General features: G+C 37.8%; 4 protein-coding genes across 6 annotated transcripts in view; all 4 read left to right on the top strand.

Moving 5' to 3' along the window:
* Window positions 1–751: 751 nt before the first annotated feature.
* On the top strand, window positions 752–4,181 carry LOC146985282 (troponin I, slow skeletal muscle-like). The gene is made up of 7 exons (XM_085780423.1): window positions 752–762; window positions 891–894; window positions 1,020–1,061; window positions 1,443–1,574; window positions 1,663–1,752; window positions 3,537–3,710; window positions 3,813–4,181. Exons 1-7 carry the CDS (start codon window positions 752–754, stop codon window positions 3,897–3,899), a joined length of 540 nt encoding a protein of 179 aa, XP_085636549.1. The 3' UTR covers window positions 3,900–4,181.
* Window positions 4,182–6,085: 1,904 nt separating this feature from the next.
* On the top strand, window positions 6,086–9,108 carry LOC146985281 (troponin I, slow skeletal muscle-like). 2 transcript variants are annotated; one of them, XM_085778181.1, is made up of 5 exons: window positions 6,086–6,142; window positions 6,259–6,390; window positions 7,494–7,583; window positions 7,715–7,888; window positions 8,425–9,108. In XM_085778181.1, the coding sequence occupies exons 2-5, from the start codon at window positions 6,280–6,282 to the stop codon at window positions 8,509–8,511; spliced, it is 462 nt and encodes a 153-aa protein (XP_085634307.1). In that variant the 5' UTR covers window positions 6,086–6,142; window positions 6,259–6,279; the 3' UTR covers window positions 8,512–9,108. The 2 variants fall into 2 exon arrangements, with proteins under 2 accessions (XP_085634307.1, XP_085634306.1); XM_085778180.1 differs by lacking the exon at window positions 6,086–6,142 and having other exon boundaries at window positions 6,284–6,390; window positions 7,481–7,583; window positions 8,425–8,716.
* A 1,279-nt stretch (window positions 9,109–10,387) lies between these two features.
* On the top strand, window positions 10,388–14,319 carry bpgm (2,3-bisphosphoglycerate mutase). Of its 2 annotated transcripts, none has more exons than XM_085778167.1 (3): window positions 10,388–10,491; window positions 11,013–11,635; window positions 12,810–14,319. In XM_085778167.1, the coding sequence occupies exons 2-3, from the start codon at window positions 11,035–11,037 to the stop codon at window positions 12,983–12,985; spliced, it is 777 nt and encodes a 258-aa protein (XP_085634293.1). In that variant the 5' UTR covers window positions 10,388–10,491; window positions 11,013–11,034; the 3' UTR covers window positions 12,986–14,319. The 2 variants fall into 2 exon arrangements, with proteins under 2 accessions (XP_085634293.1, XP_085634294.1); XM_085778168.1 differs by lacking the exon at window positions 10,388–10,491 and adding an exon at window positions 10,833–10,908.
* A 932-nt stretch (window positions 14,320–15,251) lies between these two features.
* The window catches only part of cald1b (caldesmon 1b), a 31,515-nt gene continuing 30,848 nt past the window's right edge, over window positions 15,252–15,918 (top strand). The window contains exon 1 of the mRNA XM_085778174.1: window positions 15,252–15,290. The gene's annotated coding sequence lies outside the window, so the exon portion shown is untranslated. The remainder of the gene's footprint in view (window positions 15,291–15,918) is intronic.

Below are 15,918 nucleotides of genomic sequence, written 5' to 3'. Positions count from 1 at the left end.
AGCAAGAACCGTGTCTTGTGATTATCATTAGCAGCAATTTGATCATTGTCATTTTACATGCCTGTGGATTATCTGGTCATTCACCTTTTTTGTCACCTATGCAGAGACTCTTGTCAGTTATGTTAACCCGTGCAGTGACTCAGCACTTTTTGTATCTGACACAAAAGTGTTCTAAGCGAATTTGTTTTTAATATTTTTGATTAATCTTTTGAGAATGTATGCTTATGGTCCAAAACTTGAGTTTAGTTCTAATACATTGGTTTTTAAGGTTTTTTTTAAATCATTAAATGTTAATTTCTCCTTCATTTTGTTGTTACATGTGAAAAAGGATGATCGCAAAGAAGTAAATCATTCTCAATCTCAAAAAATGCTTGTATGAAGTATACAATATTATCATCCTCTTAAATAATACATATATAACGTTAAAGAGCTTCTATAATGCACAAAGGAAACGATTGCGCAAGTGAACGCTACCTAACACGCAGCTTAAAAGGGTAAATGAATGTTTGGAGTAGGTGAAATACTTTGACCAGGGTAGTCTGAATATTAATCAGCTGTGTTGAACAGGTGTTGAATATAAAAAGAATGTATTCTATTTGCACTATTTCAAAGTACATGGTGGTGAACATTGCTAAGGATTCTGCCTCACATATATACATCGTTGTCTTCGTTCAATAAGTAGCTGACTATGTTAGTAATAAAATTTCACCACATTTCCATCTTTCAGAGCAGGAATTGAAGGCAATCAAAAATGGCTGACGCGTGAGTATTATCACTTTGAGCTTCATTTCATGTGTTTATTGACTGTTTCAAAATGTACAGTATGTGTCAATATTCATTACGTAAATATGTTTATACATATTTCCTCCCTCTTGTTATTGCCCCAACAGACCTGTGAGTATTAAAAACCCTATTTGTTCAATCCTATATTTTCATACTAAAAAAATTACATAAACAAATATGCTGTGCTCCACAATAGACTGAGGATATGTAATGTTGTCTTTGTGTGTGAATTATAGAGAAAATCAAAGATCTCCTCCTCTCGTAAACTGGGGTTGAAGGTAAGTATTTTTCTTAATTTGCAGTGATTTTAGACATATTTACAGTATTATGAACACTTCGAAATGTTAGAGCAGGACTTTGCACTCTAAACTTGAGCTTTTAAAGTTGCATGTCAGCATATCGCACAAGGTGGTGTGTACAGTGCCTTATAATATGAGAATGGTAACTGCATTATACAATACAATTTACATACACAGTATATATGATACAGTTTTGAAAATTATGTCACTGTCAAGTTCAGTATCAAGAATCATAAAACAGACAATGACAACTGTGGTAATTATTTGGATGTTCAGCATATTTCTATCTATATTTTGTCTATATTTCAATAAAATAAGGAGAGGACGTTTTCAATGAATTAATTTCGATTCCTTGCTCAGATCAGACTGTTGACAGTTGCTGCTCAGCTGCTGCAGGATGAGAAAGAGCAGAAGATACAGGAGAGAGACGATGCTTTGGCAGAAAGAGTTCCTCCTCTAAATCTGTCCGGTCTGTCTTTGCAAGAGCTGCAGGTATTCCACTTCATTATAACATGTTTTTCTTCATGCCATATTCTTATACTACTGGAGGTGTGTCAAATCCTTTTTTTTTTGTTTACAGGATCTATGTAGAGACTTACACCAGAAGATTGATGTTGTAGATGAGGAGCACTATGATATTGGCCTCAAGGTCACCAAAAATGAGAAGGAGGTGAGCTACTCAGAAATAAATGTCAAGATAATAAGATTGATGTTATGGTTACTGGATCTAATGGCTTTACTGTCAACATGAGTCTTACCATGAGTAAACACTGCCTCCAAGTGGCAGAATAGAGATAAGAAGCCTTTGAAGAATCCAAACAGTCACCCCAATTAATTTAGACCTCAGCACAGTTTTACAAACGTAGCGATTGAAACTGTTTTCTAATTATTATGTTTTCTAATTATTATATTAAATGATTTCAAAATGTTTATTAAGTGCTATTACCCAGGGGGCAAAATCCCAGTTTTTTGGAAAACAGACACGGAGCGTTGTAAAAGGTTTGACGCCAGAAATGATATCTAGGAACTTCAAGGATTAAAACCTGGGTGCCAAAACCCCTCTTCTTGGGTAATTTTGCTGGCGAAATTATGTAAATGCAAATATTTAGGTACTACAATGGCATAAATAGTCATACATACAATTTGGCAGAGAGTATCTTGACACATAGGGGGAGGCATGAAAAAAAGATTCTGGGTTTGTTGCAACTCAATTTTAAGATATCACCTTCAACATCCCAAAAAAGACCAAAAAAAGTACTGTTCGCCTGACAAATTCTCATGAAAATTATTATTTTTCAGCAATTTATGGAGAATATCTATGCCTAACATGTATATAGAAAACTTCCTTAATTCATAAGCTTCCATTTGAGTCCAAGATAGCCTTTCTATCTCCAAAGCCCCACTTGCTGTGGCCAACGGTCTTCTCTATCTATCTGTTCACTTTGGGGAGACCAGAAATAGAATGTTTTCTGATCATGCCAGTTAACATGTAGTTTTTCACAATAGGTGTTGCATTGTTTGGAGACAGCCTGTAGCTTTCCAGTAGCTAGTAGAAAGGCTATATAGGACTCAAATGGAAGCTTATGAATTAAGGAAGTTTTCTATATACATGTTGGGCATAGATATTCTCCATTAAGTGCTGAAAAATAACAATTTTCATGAGAATTTGTCAGGCGAACAGTACTTTTTTATGTCTTTGTTGAGGGTGATATCTTAAAATCGAGTTGCAACAAACCCCAGAATCTTTTTTTCATGCCTCCCCCTATGTGTCAAGATACTCTCTGCCAAATTGTATAGTTGTCAAATCAATCAAAATAAACTTTAATGTCCCCGGAGGGAAAATTGTCATGGACAATCAATGCTGTACATCCTGCATACAGATTATAAACTATATGACTATTTATGCCATTGTAGTACCTAAATATTTGCATTTACATAATTTCACCAGCAAAAATACCCAAGAAAGGGGTTTTGGCGCCCCTGTAGCTTTCCAGCAGCTAGTTGACCGGGTTGTCCACCCAGGTTTTAATCCTTGAAGTTCCTAGATATCATTTCTGGTGTCAAACCTATTACAATGCTCCGTTTTTTTGCTTTGACCGCTGGGTATATATTTTGATTTGTAAAATGTAAGTGTTGATTGGGTAACGTTGAAAGAACAAATTAAAATTAAAATTTGTTGTGTTTACTTACAAGTTTTCTCCAAATCTTTACATGAGGGTAAACATCATCCATTGAGAGAAAAATCTGAAGGGAAAAAAAAGGATTTTGAGTTGATCTCTTCTTTAAAACAACTCACTGTTTCGTAATTCAATGTTATGGTCTCAATTCAGGATTAATTATCAGATGAAATATTGATAAATCCAAGCTTTTGGAGGTGGGGTTAATTGTAGGGATCTCAGGAACTTAGTCTGACAGTAGGTTACAGTCCTCTCTATCCCACAATCCCCTGCCCAGATTAAAGAGATGAATCTGAAGATCATTGAGATTCAGAGCAAGTTTAAGAAACCAACCCTAAGGAGAGTGAAGATCTCAGCTGAGGCCATGCTGAGTGTCCTGCTGGGCTCCAAACACAAAGAATCCATCGACTTCAAGGCCAACCTGAAAACAGTGAAGAAGGAAGAGGAGAAGGTAAGCCAGGCTTTTGCACCAGTCTCAAAAATCTCCAGGTAGAGGCTGTTCTTGATCAAATGACCAGTTTTATCCTGGATGTTTGTGTTTTGTGTCCCACAGGAGGAGGTGACCGACTGGCGTAAGAATGTGGAGGCCATGTCTGGTATGGAGGGAAGGAAGAAGCTGTTTGACGCCTCTGGGAACTAAAGAAAAATAATCATTTCTTGTTTAAGTCATCTTCCTTTTAACACAATTTACCATAATATTCTTTATTGTTGAATATTTTAGTAGGTATGAAGGCTTCAAGTTGTTTTTAACTTTTAGTTATAGAATGGGCAGAAACAGTGCTGTATTCAGATGACTTGATTTGAACCTATTTCCTTATGGCCTGTTGTGTATTAGCAAAGCCATGTCTGTTTGCAGTAATTCTTCACTACAGCCTCAAGATGGCAGTATAATCCTTTGAAACCATTACAGTCCAGGGATCGTGGGCCCAAAGTCCTGATGGTTGTGGAGAGTAATTGTTTAACCTTTATCATTTATAAACAATGTGTAATCTATTTTATTTTTGAACATATATTGCTAGGAATCCAAATCAAACAGTATATTTTCAGTGACTGTTACAGTTGTTGCAGTGGAAGTACATTGTCATTGTATTTTGCTTATAATTTGCTTATGTACTTGATATAAGGTGATGGTGTCTCAATAAAAACATAACAAAATCCTGCAGATGTGTGATTTTATAGCCACTTTGGATTGTACACAGGCCCAACTTTTGTTTTATATCATTCGCATAAAGTTGGACTCAAGCTCCTTCAGTTTTCAGGGTTTTCTCCTTAGCGAGGAGACAGAGGCACTAAGAAATCATCAAAGGCCCAACCAGAACCTTCACACCTCATACGTATGAGATGTGAGAGACGCAGCTCAAGAATGGTGAGGACAGAGGGTCTATTTTAGTGAGCCACTCACATGAGCTCTAGAATCTATATATCTCCCCTCTTACTGTCCGCCTCGTCTCAGAAAAAGAAGTCTGTGAGTATTTGTCATCTGTCGTAAAAGGTAAGGACTTCAAAATATTACATTTTACAGAGTTATTATCAGAGGATAAAAACGCAGAATGAAGGCTTTTTACTACTATTACTATTGATATAAAGTGTGACCACTGATCCATGTCCAAAGTCATCAGAAAATGGCATTTATGTTACTGTAATACAAGTTATCATTTCTTACAACTGAATTTCATTTCCCTAATAAATGACAGCTCTCTTGTTTTAAGAAGTGATTGAATTTCATTTCAAGATCAGCTGCCATCCTCAGTTCATGTTGAAGTTATAAATAACACATCGGTGTTATCCTGTTACAATTGCTTAAACTTTTGTTGAGCCATTTCAATATAATTATGTGGAATTAAGAAGGATATTGTTTTCAATTAAACTGTTCTTAAGTGTAAAAAAAAAACATAGCATAACAAAGTATTTTCTTATAGGTCTGACCTTTAGACAATGTCATACGCTGTTTGTGTTTCTGCTGTGGATTCACAATCAATAGGGTCTCTAACTCTGCACTGATGAAACTGATGCTCAGTCCTTCAATTTTTGAAGTACAGAAAACTGTAAATATACTTGTCAATGGATGTGTGTGTATTATTATTTTAAAACCTAATCATTTCCCCTTCCTATCTTTTTTGAATTCACAGGGGGACACAAAAAACTGCAACCATGTCTGAGGCGTAAGTATCCACATCTTATTAATTGTCATGATGTCTGCACTCATGCATGGTATTCAAAATTACAGAAATGTAAACAATTTAACCTTTTCATTTTCTCTTATGGACACCTCCATCCTAATTCAACAGACCACCGGTGAGTTGATTGATTCATTTTGGTTCTAAATTCATGGCATCATGTGCGACTCTATGAACTCTATGAATTGCATTGTACATTATATCTGTGTGTTTGTTATCACCATTCACAGAATTGACTGACTTTATTATCCAACAAACAAAAATATATTCCATAATTTAAATATAAAAGTGTAAGAAAGCTCCAGTCCCATTCGTCTTGGGATGTTAGTCGTTATTTTCAGAAATAATGAACATCATCTGCAGTTTCTACTGGGAGTGAAAACAAATTTAAGCACTTGAACAGTTTCCAGAAGGAAAAAAGTGACAAATAAACATAAGAGTAGCCAGTAATACATTGGAAATACCAGTGAGTTTATAAAGTTAAATGTCTATAAACTCAACACTGCTTGTGTTTACATGAGCCTGCCTCTCTCAGTTAATTCAACCATTATACATTAGTAAATGTGTGGAGAGTTTTACTAACTCCAGGAAAAATGCAGAAAATACAGGTGAAGTTCATTTCCAAAAATGTGAATGAACAGCACTCCATCTTCTCTTCCAGAAACCAAAGCCAAAGATCTCTGCATCTCGCAGACTGTTCTTGAAGGTATTTATGTGTCCGTGTGTCAGTCCTTGGATAGTGATGCTGTAAAAACATTCAAGTCCTGTAATCCATACATTATCTGCTTGACTGTGTTTGCATGTATATGTGCTGTGCACCAGACCAAACTGATAAAGAAAGCCATGAGCATGCTGGAGAATGACAAACAAGCCAAAAAAGATGAACGAGAGAGAACCCTTGCTGAGAGAGTCCCATCGCTCCAAGTGTCAGGCCTGTCTGTGCAGGACCTACAGGTAAAGTTATCACTGAAGCACCCTGATCCACGTAAGGCGCTTTTCATGGCTGGGACTGTAATGAACGTCAACATTATATCACATGACTGTCTCAACACCCAAAATCACTTTTCCCACCTACGCCAAATGATATCTGACCATAAGTCCTTAGCTTTGGCTTCATTTGCAGGGGTTTTCAGATGTCTGCAGCCACCCATAAACAACTGTTTACTGTGGTTTATGTAGCTCAAACCACTGGGAAATAACATTTGAAAACCTCACCATGTAAAATCTTTTGCCAGGAATAATTCAATAATTCATAATACTGCCAGTGGTACCATAGGGAATTACAGTGTAAGAAATGCAATGCAGGATATTTGGGTTAATGTGTATAGAATAGATTCATTTATAGATTCATATTTGAGGTTGTTTTGTAAACAACATACTGTCCTTACAGTTTTAGAGGGATAGTTCAACATTTTGGCTATAATCCCTATAGTCATAGCAGGAGGTTCCTTACCTTTATTTGTCGGTTTGTCAAGCTGCTCAGAGCTATGCTATTCAGGATTTCTTGGTTTCTCTCATCAAACTCATCAAATACACAATCCAACAACTCCAAAACACTCTAGTGGACAAGTTGTGACCTGCACATTCACCACGCTAGGTAATAATGGAACGTTACGAGACAGAGTTGTTTTCGAGGTCAATTCATGCAAAACTGCTGATGTGTGTTTCCGTCAGGGGCAGTTTTTCGGCAAGCAGTCTCTGCATTTACCTTGAAAACAACTCAGTCTCATAACGTACCGTTATTATCTCATAGCGTGGTGAATGTGCAGGTCACAACTGGTCCACGAGAGCATTTTGGAGTTGTTGGATTGTGTATTTGATGAGTTTGATGAGGGAAACCAAGAAATCCCATGAGCCTCCGGAGCAGCTCGCGGCTCTGCTCCGCCGTTCTAAAAATAGCTTGTACCGACAAATAAAGGTAACGAACCTACTGCTATGACTATAGGGATTATGGCAATGGGCCAATTTGCCAAAATGTTGAACTATCCCTTTAAACGTTCAGTGATATTATCCGAAGAAATAACTTGAGTCTAATGCAATGAAGATTGTGTCCACAGAATCTTTGCAAAGAACTACACCAGAAAATCGATGTTGTTGATGAAGAGCGGTATGACATTAACTCTAAAGTTACAAAAAATGAGAGGGAGGTAAGTAATAATTGTTAAATATAACCATTTTAGCTACATCCTCGTTTGCTTAAAATTTAGCATCTTATAAATGTAATGACTGTATACTAAGGGGATGTTGAGCGGCTGGTGTCTCTTGTGTGGAAAAAAAGATACAGGACCTTTCTCAGAAGATCTTTGAGTTGAAGGGCAAGATGAAGAGACCAAACCTGAGGAGGGTGAGGGTGTCGGCTGACGCCATGCTGGGAGCTCTTCTGGGCTCTAAGGTCAAAGAGTCTGTGGACTTCAAGGCCAACCTCAAGACTGTAAAGAAGGAGGATGAGAAGGTAAGGGTTTCTGGCTTTACTTACAGCTTATTTCAACAGATCATGTGATCATTTATTCACTTCATCCACTCAGTATCTAGACTGCAATTTGGGATTCCTAATATAGGGCCTATAATAAAAACAAGTGGTCAAAATGCAAAACAGCTGAAACTATATTAAACTGACAACCTGTACAATTGGTAAGACTGCTTTTTTTTCATTACAACTTAAAAAACAAACAGATCTTTGTTTTATTAGGCTATTTATTACATATTGGTTGCCACCACTTCAACCAATCACTGGTGACACTACACTTACAACTTGAGAGGGATTTCATTTGCTTTAGTGGGAGTAAAAAATAAAATTACATGGTGTCAGGGTTAGGGTTAGGGTTAGGTTTTTTTTCATTCATCTTTTACGTATGCATGAACCTCATTGCCTTCTCCAATTGGTGGTAACCAAAATGTTGACTACGACAAAATGATCACAGTACTAAAATTGCATTCTTATGAGAATTACGTTATCTCACGTAATCTCTCTATACTTTCCCCCCACAGAAAGAGGAAGTGACTGACTGGCGTAAGAACGTGGATGCCATGTCTGGCATGGAGGGCAGAAAGAAGCTGTTCAACGCTGGACAGTAGATTTCAAGCTGATCTCCTTGTGAAAATGTTAACTGCTCTATGGCAGGTGAAAGCAGTGAATCCTGTGACTATTGTTCACTTTATAGTAACAGTGAAAATGAAGATCAGTTTAACAAGAAGGTTCTTGCAAGTTCATGTTTAACTGTTTGTGAAAAGATTAACTTGTTACACTTTAATGAATACATGTTGTTTTTTATATAATTGCATAATGCAAACTGTATAAAACATATGTATAAATGTATCTGAGCGGTTTTGTAGTTTTTAGCCTCATGAATAGAGCACCACTATTGGCTTTAAGTTAATGAGTATGAATTGTTATACTTTGATCTTGCCCACGAAAGACTCAGAATCAAGGCAACATAAAACATGTAGGTCAACATGTGTTTGTTCTTGTGTTATCCACAAAGAGCAAAATGCCTGTGGGATCGAGATAGAGAACGAAAACACATTCCAGCTCATTTTGACAGTAAACTGTTCATGGAGTCACATCAAGGTGAGCATCCTTGAAAATGACGGTGGCATTAAACCTACGACACTTTGATTAAAAGAAGCAGCATTGTGAATTTTGCATCAAATATTAAAATGTAACTGACTTTGCTCAAACAAGACTGGTCATCTGTGCCTTCCGATGGAGAGACTCTCCTAACAGCAGTGTTTAAATACGTATTTGTATTGTACTGGTCAAGTTAACGTCTGATTTAGTTTACTGTAAAAAAAAAAAATCCCATTATTCCATGGGCAATTATCTGCAATAACAATATAGCAACAATCGGTATTTAATGATTTTGGCAACAACCCAACAAAACTGATTTGGTATTATCCATGATCAAGTTCTCAGTTGGTTTTTCAGAAGGTGGTGTGTTAACGCAACATGAACATCAATAAAGTGATCTCCGCCATACTGCCTATCCCTGTGTTACAGGAAATAAAAGTACAGTAGTTCAAAAGCGAATTATGGGAACTCATCCACCATGTGTGGTCCAAAAGCTAGTATTCCCCATGAGGGGGATTACATTTTTAGTTTGGTATTTTTGTTGAGACTCATTTTTTGATAAGGTTAGGGCTACACTTAATGTCAAGTAGGCTGAGTGATTAATATCTTTCTCTTTTTTTTTTTAATCTTTAAATTCATTTTTTTTTTTAATGCTTTATAGGAAAATAAAATGTCAGAAAGTTTTGTGAATCATCCATCTGAATCTCTAAAAGAAAATAAATTGATTATCAAAATAGGTAGGCTTAGGCTATTATTTATTTTGTGAGGGGTAAATAAAAATGTTCTAAAACACAAATGTAGGCCTGGTTCCAGAGTGAACAGTCAACACCACTCATATGATTCACTCTGAAACAACATTTAGGCCTAAACATTTCTGCCACAAGTTACATAACATAGGCTAATTGTGTTGGAGTAAAAATGGCAGAACCTTCCCAGACTTGAGGACAAAGCATTATTTTTCGTCCTTTACAACTTAGTGTTACTTACAGTACAATAACAAATTTTGATTTTGGTGATATTATTTACATTGCCATAGTGTTCCCACACACCTGTGCCCTGTTATACTGGTTCACACACCACGACCCTTCCTCTGCCTCTAAGCAAAGTTCAATTAAACTGCTGTCTTTCTCTTACAAACACAAAAACTCTTACGAATTAAAAAAAATGTAGAGTTCATACTTAAAAACATCAACAGTTACTTACATCCCGCCAACTTTACCTCTCCTGGACCATGGCTGACAGCGGTTCCTTCTCCCTCCCCCTCCCCCTCTCTCTCCTACCACGACCGTTACTACTGCTACTCCTAATATGGGCATAGCGTTGGTCGAAGGCCCCGCCCACATGTGATTTCCGCCGTTCTGATTGGACAATTCCAACGTCAGTCATGACGTTTACAGGAACGCTGTACTGTACATAGCCTGGCCGAGTACTGTCAACACTTTCGGCTGTACCATCCACATTAAGGCCGGATTTAAAACCCACACAGGGTAAGAACGACGTTTTTGAAATATTCAGGTCATTATGGAAGAGGTTGCCACACGTCTGTTGTTTTGTTTTTCGTACGTGGTCCTGTCTTTGCCTCAGTCCAAGCGGCATTAATACAAACAGCAATGGACATTTAGGCTACAGAGCAACACGTCCATCCATCCTTTCATGTTAACGTTAGCTAAAAAAGCTTTGCAGTAGCATCCAATAAAAGCTTTGCACGTATTTGCAGTTAGGTGTTGTTATCTGTTGATCAGTAGTAAACCTACGAATAAGGCTGGTTAAGAAGGGTAACAGTTAGAGCTATCTGCCTGTCACCTTTATAACGTAACCTCTAACCTTTTGCTGGCTCCAAGTCTCTGCTGCTGAACTCAGATCAGACACACAGACCAGTGACTTAGTGAGACCATACATACACTGTAACTAAGCAGTTATCTGTTTTAATTCATGTAATATATCATTTGTTTACTTCTGTTCATATCATCTTTCATGTTAATTTATGCTGTTCATTTAATGTGTGCAGGTTTCTGCTGCAGAGGCTTCGGATGTCCAAGTACAGACTCTTTCTGCTGAGGCATGGTGAGGGGGCCTGGAACAAAGAGAACCGCTTCTGCAGCTGGGTCGACCAGAAGCTGAGTGAAGATGGGGTGAAAGAGGCCCAGGACTGTGGCAAGCTTTTGAAAGAGCAGGGCTACAAGTTCGACTTAGTATTCACCTCCATACTCAGCCGGTCCATCCAGACAGCCTGGCTGGTGCTGGAGGCCATGGGCCAGGAGTGGGTCTCTGTCATCAAGTCCTGGAGACTTAATGAGCGCCACTATGGTGCCCTGATTGGCTTGAACCGGGCAGAGATGGCTTTGAAGCACGGAGAGGAACAGGTGAAGCTGTGGAGACGGAGCTACGACATCACCCCACCTCCGATTGATGAATCCCATCCGTACTTTCTGGAAATCTACAATGACCGCAGGTACGCCACCTGCGATGTGCCAAAGGACGCCCTTCCCCGTGCAGAGAGCCTGAAGGAGGTGTTGGAGAGACTGCTGCCATACTGGGATAGCACTGTGGTGCCAGAGATAAAGAAGGGCAGGACTGTTCTCATTGCTGCTCATGGAAACAGCTGCAGGGCTCTGCTGAAACACCTGGAAGGTATGCTGCCTGCTGCTAGACAACCTATTTTTTAAAAAGTGCCTCTCTCAGCTTCTGTTTGTGTGCAGTGAATGCAGTTGAATTCAGCAATAGTTGCCGGATTACTGTTTGAGTCTTTACAAACTGCTTTTTTTAGTCAGTGAATTGAGGAAGGACTTGTTTTAGTTCCAGAAATGGAAAGTTGAACCTGCACAAAAAGGCCACTGAGTTTATGTTACATTTGGCCGAGGCCATGAAATCTACGCTGACCTTTCAAAACACTTGTAAGCTACCGGGGCTCCATGCGCCACAGGCCACTCAGTAACTTAACACATATTGACTGTTACATAATAATTTGCAGCACAGGATCTATACAGGCTTGGACTGTGCTCCTGTTATACATGAACGTTTTGTTTTGTTTGTTCGTTTGCTTGTTTGTTTGTTAGTTGTTGTCTTATGTCTTATTGTAAGTGTGTTTGTTTTTTATATTGTAAGAATTCTGGGTAGCTTAATTTGGTATGTAGGACAGGCATTAAAGGGACAACGAGGAGTTTCTATTTGGTTATAAAAAAGTCTCACGTTAATGTGGATGAATCTACGTTACCCACACTTGTTAATGGGCCCATTTTCGATAAATATATCGTTTTGTCTCTATCGTTATTTTGTTATTATTAGCGGTGGCGGAAATGCTGGTCGAGCCGACCAGCGTTTCTTTACTTTCGGTTTCGTGGCGAGTCATGAGAATAACGCAGCTGAATCGCCATTTATGGTCGGAACTACGACGGTATGTGATCGTCTTCGAACCTCTGACTTTAATTCTTGATGAATGAAAACATGAGTCTGTCTTGCGCCGGTCAAAGAATTTCACGGTGCGGCCGGAGGCTCATAAATGTAGTGTGAAAACGCTTTGCTTTTTCAAAACTCCTCGTTGTCCCTTTAATATAAGCATTATGCTTCTGCCTGTGCCTTTTCAGTCACTATTTTGTCGATAATGTTTGTGTCGATAACGTTTGCTATTGTGTGATGTGACTGAATAAAGAATTTCAAATCAAATTTTAAAAAATCAAAGCTAATTGGCTGGCACCTTCTATCGTAAAACATCATCTTACTGCACTAATGCAAAATTAAAGCAACCCTGGTTGTGCTTCGATTGTCATTAAGCATGTTTTTAATATTACTTCTCTTATTTCAACAGGTGTATCAGATGAGGATATAGCAGGCGTGACTTTACCTACCGGGGTACCTGTGCTACTTGAGCTGGATGAAAACCTTAAGCCTGTGAAACCACGGCAGCTCCTGGGAGACCAGGCAAAGATTCAGGCAGCCATTAAAAAGGTGGAGGACCAGGGGAAAGCCAAACCAGCAACTTGAATTCACGAAAGAGACTGTAAGACTTAACATAGCTCTGTTCTTGCCTCTCCACAGCCCCTTTTAAATAGTCAAATAACTCTCGATATAACATTAGACAATGTACACAACAGGAGATGTTGTTAGAGTGAATGAACAGGTGTTATCTGTTGTTGCAGGTCAGACTGGGATGGGAAGGCTTCCAGCAATGTACTGTAAATGTTTCAGCACTGTGTATTATGTGTAAGCACTGAGGGCAAATTTGGTTCATATCTTATTTTTTAAGCAAATTGTCCCTACGTTTGCCTGTATGGTGACCCTTAAGTGGTTATTTATTTATTGTTTACCCAATGACTTTACCATTGCAGATTAATAGTTATGTAGTGAAGTTGAAAAATCTTGAACAAAAAAAAAACATTTTTCTTTTGGTAAATGGTGATTTTCTAATACAATGATAAGCTTTATGGAATATTCCATTACATTTTTAAAATGTGCCTTCAGTATTAACCTCATGCTCAGATTCAGGTCTTACAGTGAGTTCATTTGAGAGTAAGAGCACTCCATTAACAAAACTTACCTCATAGAAATTGATACCCAAGCTGTTCATTTTAAGAATGGGTTAATTGATCCACAGAAATGCTGTAAATATGCAAAACACTGGAATCTCTTGATTTCCAATGTGTGTTATTCGTGCTTTTAAATGTCCTGCTTAGTTAAGGTAAATACAGGTGAAGTTGTTTTATCTGGCACACATTACATTGAGTTTAAAAATGCATTTTTATTTTTGGATAACTGGTTTGCACTTTTTAGGGGATGAGGAAATTTTTAAAAATGTATCTCCTTGTTACAGAAATCTAACCAGGAGTGATGAGTATCATCATTTTGGATAAATGTAGCTACACTTCAGTTCTGAAAAAACAAGCACTATGTGATGTTAATTTAAAAATCTAAATTATTATCATGCACATTCAGCTATTTGATGTTACTTATGTTAATAACAAGTGAAAATGTTACAAAGCACTCATGAGTCTGCACATTTGTTATTACATCAGCGCCATCTTGTCATTTTATGTTACTGCTAATGTTACTGCTGTATGTGGTACAGGTACATGCATGTTGTATTGTGTTTTGTGTTACAGTACTGTGCATCATTTGTGTCTCCTGCTTTCCCAGTTTCTGTTTCTCTGTTTTTTTGTACACTGGTCTGTTAGGTCAACAGGGGAAAGGGAAAGTCAAGAACATCTGATGATACTTAAGGGTAGACAACACTGATATTTGTAAGTTGTGGAGTTTTTCCTACAGCTTCCATTGGGAGAGTTAGGATGGTTGAATAAAGGGAATAAAATTTTCATAAAATATCACTTCAGTTTTTTTTCTCATTTCTTCTCTTACGACAGTTTCATTTTGTCATATCATTATTTAACAACAGTCACTGTGATAATATCTTAGCTGTAAATCTAGAGATGAGCAATAGGAACAAATTAGAATAAACAACAATGTTTTTGGGAAGCACAGATATGCCTTCAATTTGGATTCTGGTTGCCTTGAGCCCACTGCAAACAATGAACAAGTGTGTTTGGCTACCACAGACGGATCCAGAGGAGTGGCTCTTCATTTCTAAACCATTTTCTGTAATGTGGCCAAACCAGTGGGGCTGAGCCAGGGACAAACCTTCTAATTGGTTGAAAATGCTCTTAAATGGACGTGATGATCAGCACGATTCTTACTCGAATCTACTGTATGTGGTGGCAAAGATACTTTGTTTTATTGTGGATATCTTACTTCGTGGACCGTAGTGTTCACATACTGTACCTGTAACCTGTATGAACAATCCAGGTATCTGAAGTACATTTTAGATCCGGTAGTCATTTTCTTACCAAATTATGCATTCATACTAGCAAGATATAGGTGTGAGAGGATTTAAGCTTGTTCTCAAATTGCTTTGAAAATGATAAGAAGTCTAGTATGTGGGACTACACATTTTATTATTCAGACTGGGTGGTTCAGAATAATGTAGAAAAGAAACCTGCCACAAAATGTATGATTTTCTCTGAAATCTTTATCTTATTGATTGAAGACCATATCCTATAGAACGCACACTAGATTATGATCTCTGAGTGTATAAATTACATTAATCAGTGGCATGAGAGTTGAAACACATCCCTAAAGTTAAATTGCACACACACAGACACACATACACACACAGATAGACATGACTGAGCTGCAGCTTGAGCAGGCGGGGCTGTTCTTCACTCTGTGCTTATAAACCTCTGGTTCCTCTCCCTCTGCTGATTTCCAGACAAATCAGTCACTTTGCTCTGCAGGCCTGGTAAGTTTTTTATGATGCTATCTTGTAACTTTGTCTATTCAGAGTGACTTTTGTGGAGGAATTGTATGATTTTTTAACCACGGTTGCGGATTATGTGAGCGGTGAAGTCGTAGGAGGTTTCAGTACATCTTTTAATGTCATGCCAGAGTAGGTGTGTGGTTCATTAACAAGAACAGATCTAAGCCAGTGGGTATAGACCAGGAACAGGTATTCTATATTCAAAATACTACAATTTACTTGTTGTTAGACATTAGGTTAGGTTTATCTCTATTCTACTCTTAAGCTTTTGAAAAGTTGCAAGTGGGTTGGTCTCATATCTGTCATGAATACAGACATTCATTGGGGTCAAAATGTAAAGAATGGATTTCAGAGTGCTAATTCTATATAGATTATGTTGAAATGTCTTGCCCCAAGTAAAGATTTTTGGACCCCCTCGAAAATGAGATGATTCATCTCAAGGGGTTTTTCCAAATAAAGAAATTTCAATAACAAATGGACAATATGGCATACGAAGAGAATTTATTTTCTCTCACAACAAAATATATTAATGACAACGATGTATTTTTTCCAAAATGCTGGGAAATTGGTTCATAAATGTTACAGTACGTTGGACGTACTTTTTTAATTC

Source organism: Trachurus japonicus, chromosome 6 (genome assembly GCF_045865225.1).
Source record: "Trachurus japonicus isolate A0001 chromosome 6, Traja_1.0".
Lineage (NCBI taxonomy): Eukaryota > Metazoa > Chordata > Actinopteri > Carangiformes > Carangidae > Trachurus > Trachurus japonicus.
Note: the sequence above shows the minus strand (reverse complement) of the source record. Positions and strands in the feature narration are given on the sequence as shown.

Bases quoted from the DNA above. Each gene is read 5' to 3' on its own strand.
- LOC146985282 (XM_085780423.1), top strand. The intron at 1,062-1,442 runs GTAAGTATTTTT...TTCCTTGCTCAG, and splicing joins CTCGTAAACTGGGGTTGAAG to ATCAGACTGTTGACAGTTGC. The intron at 3,711-3,812 runs GTAAGCCAGGCT...TGTGTCCCACAG, and splicing joins TGAAGAAGGAAGAGGAGAAG to GAGGAGGTGACCGACTGGCG.
- LOC146985281 (XM_085778181.1), top strand. From the start codon at position 6,280: ATGAGCATGCTGGAGAATGACAAACAAGCCAAAAAAGATGAACGAGAG. The intron at 6,391-7,493 runs GTAAAGTTATCA...TTGTGTCCACAG, and splicing joins TGTCTGTGCAGGACCTACAG to AATCTTTGCAAAGAACTACA. The intron at 7,889-8,424 runs GTAAGGGTTTCT...TTCCCCCCACAG, and splicing joins TAAAGAAGGAGGATGAGAAG to AAAGAGGAAGTGACTGACTG.
- bpgm (XM_085778167.1), top strand. From the start codon at position 11,035: ATGTCCAAGTACAGACTCTTTCTGCTGAGGCATGGTGAGGGGGCCTGG. The intron at 11,636-12,809 runs GTATGCTGCCTG...TTATTTCAACAG, and splicing joins TCTGCTGAAACACCTGGAAG to GTGTATCAGATGAGGATATA.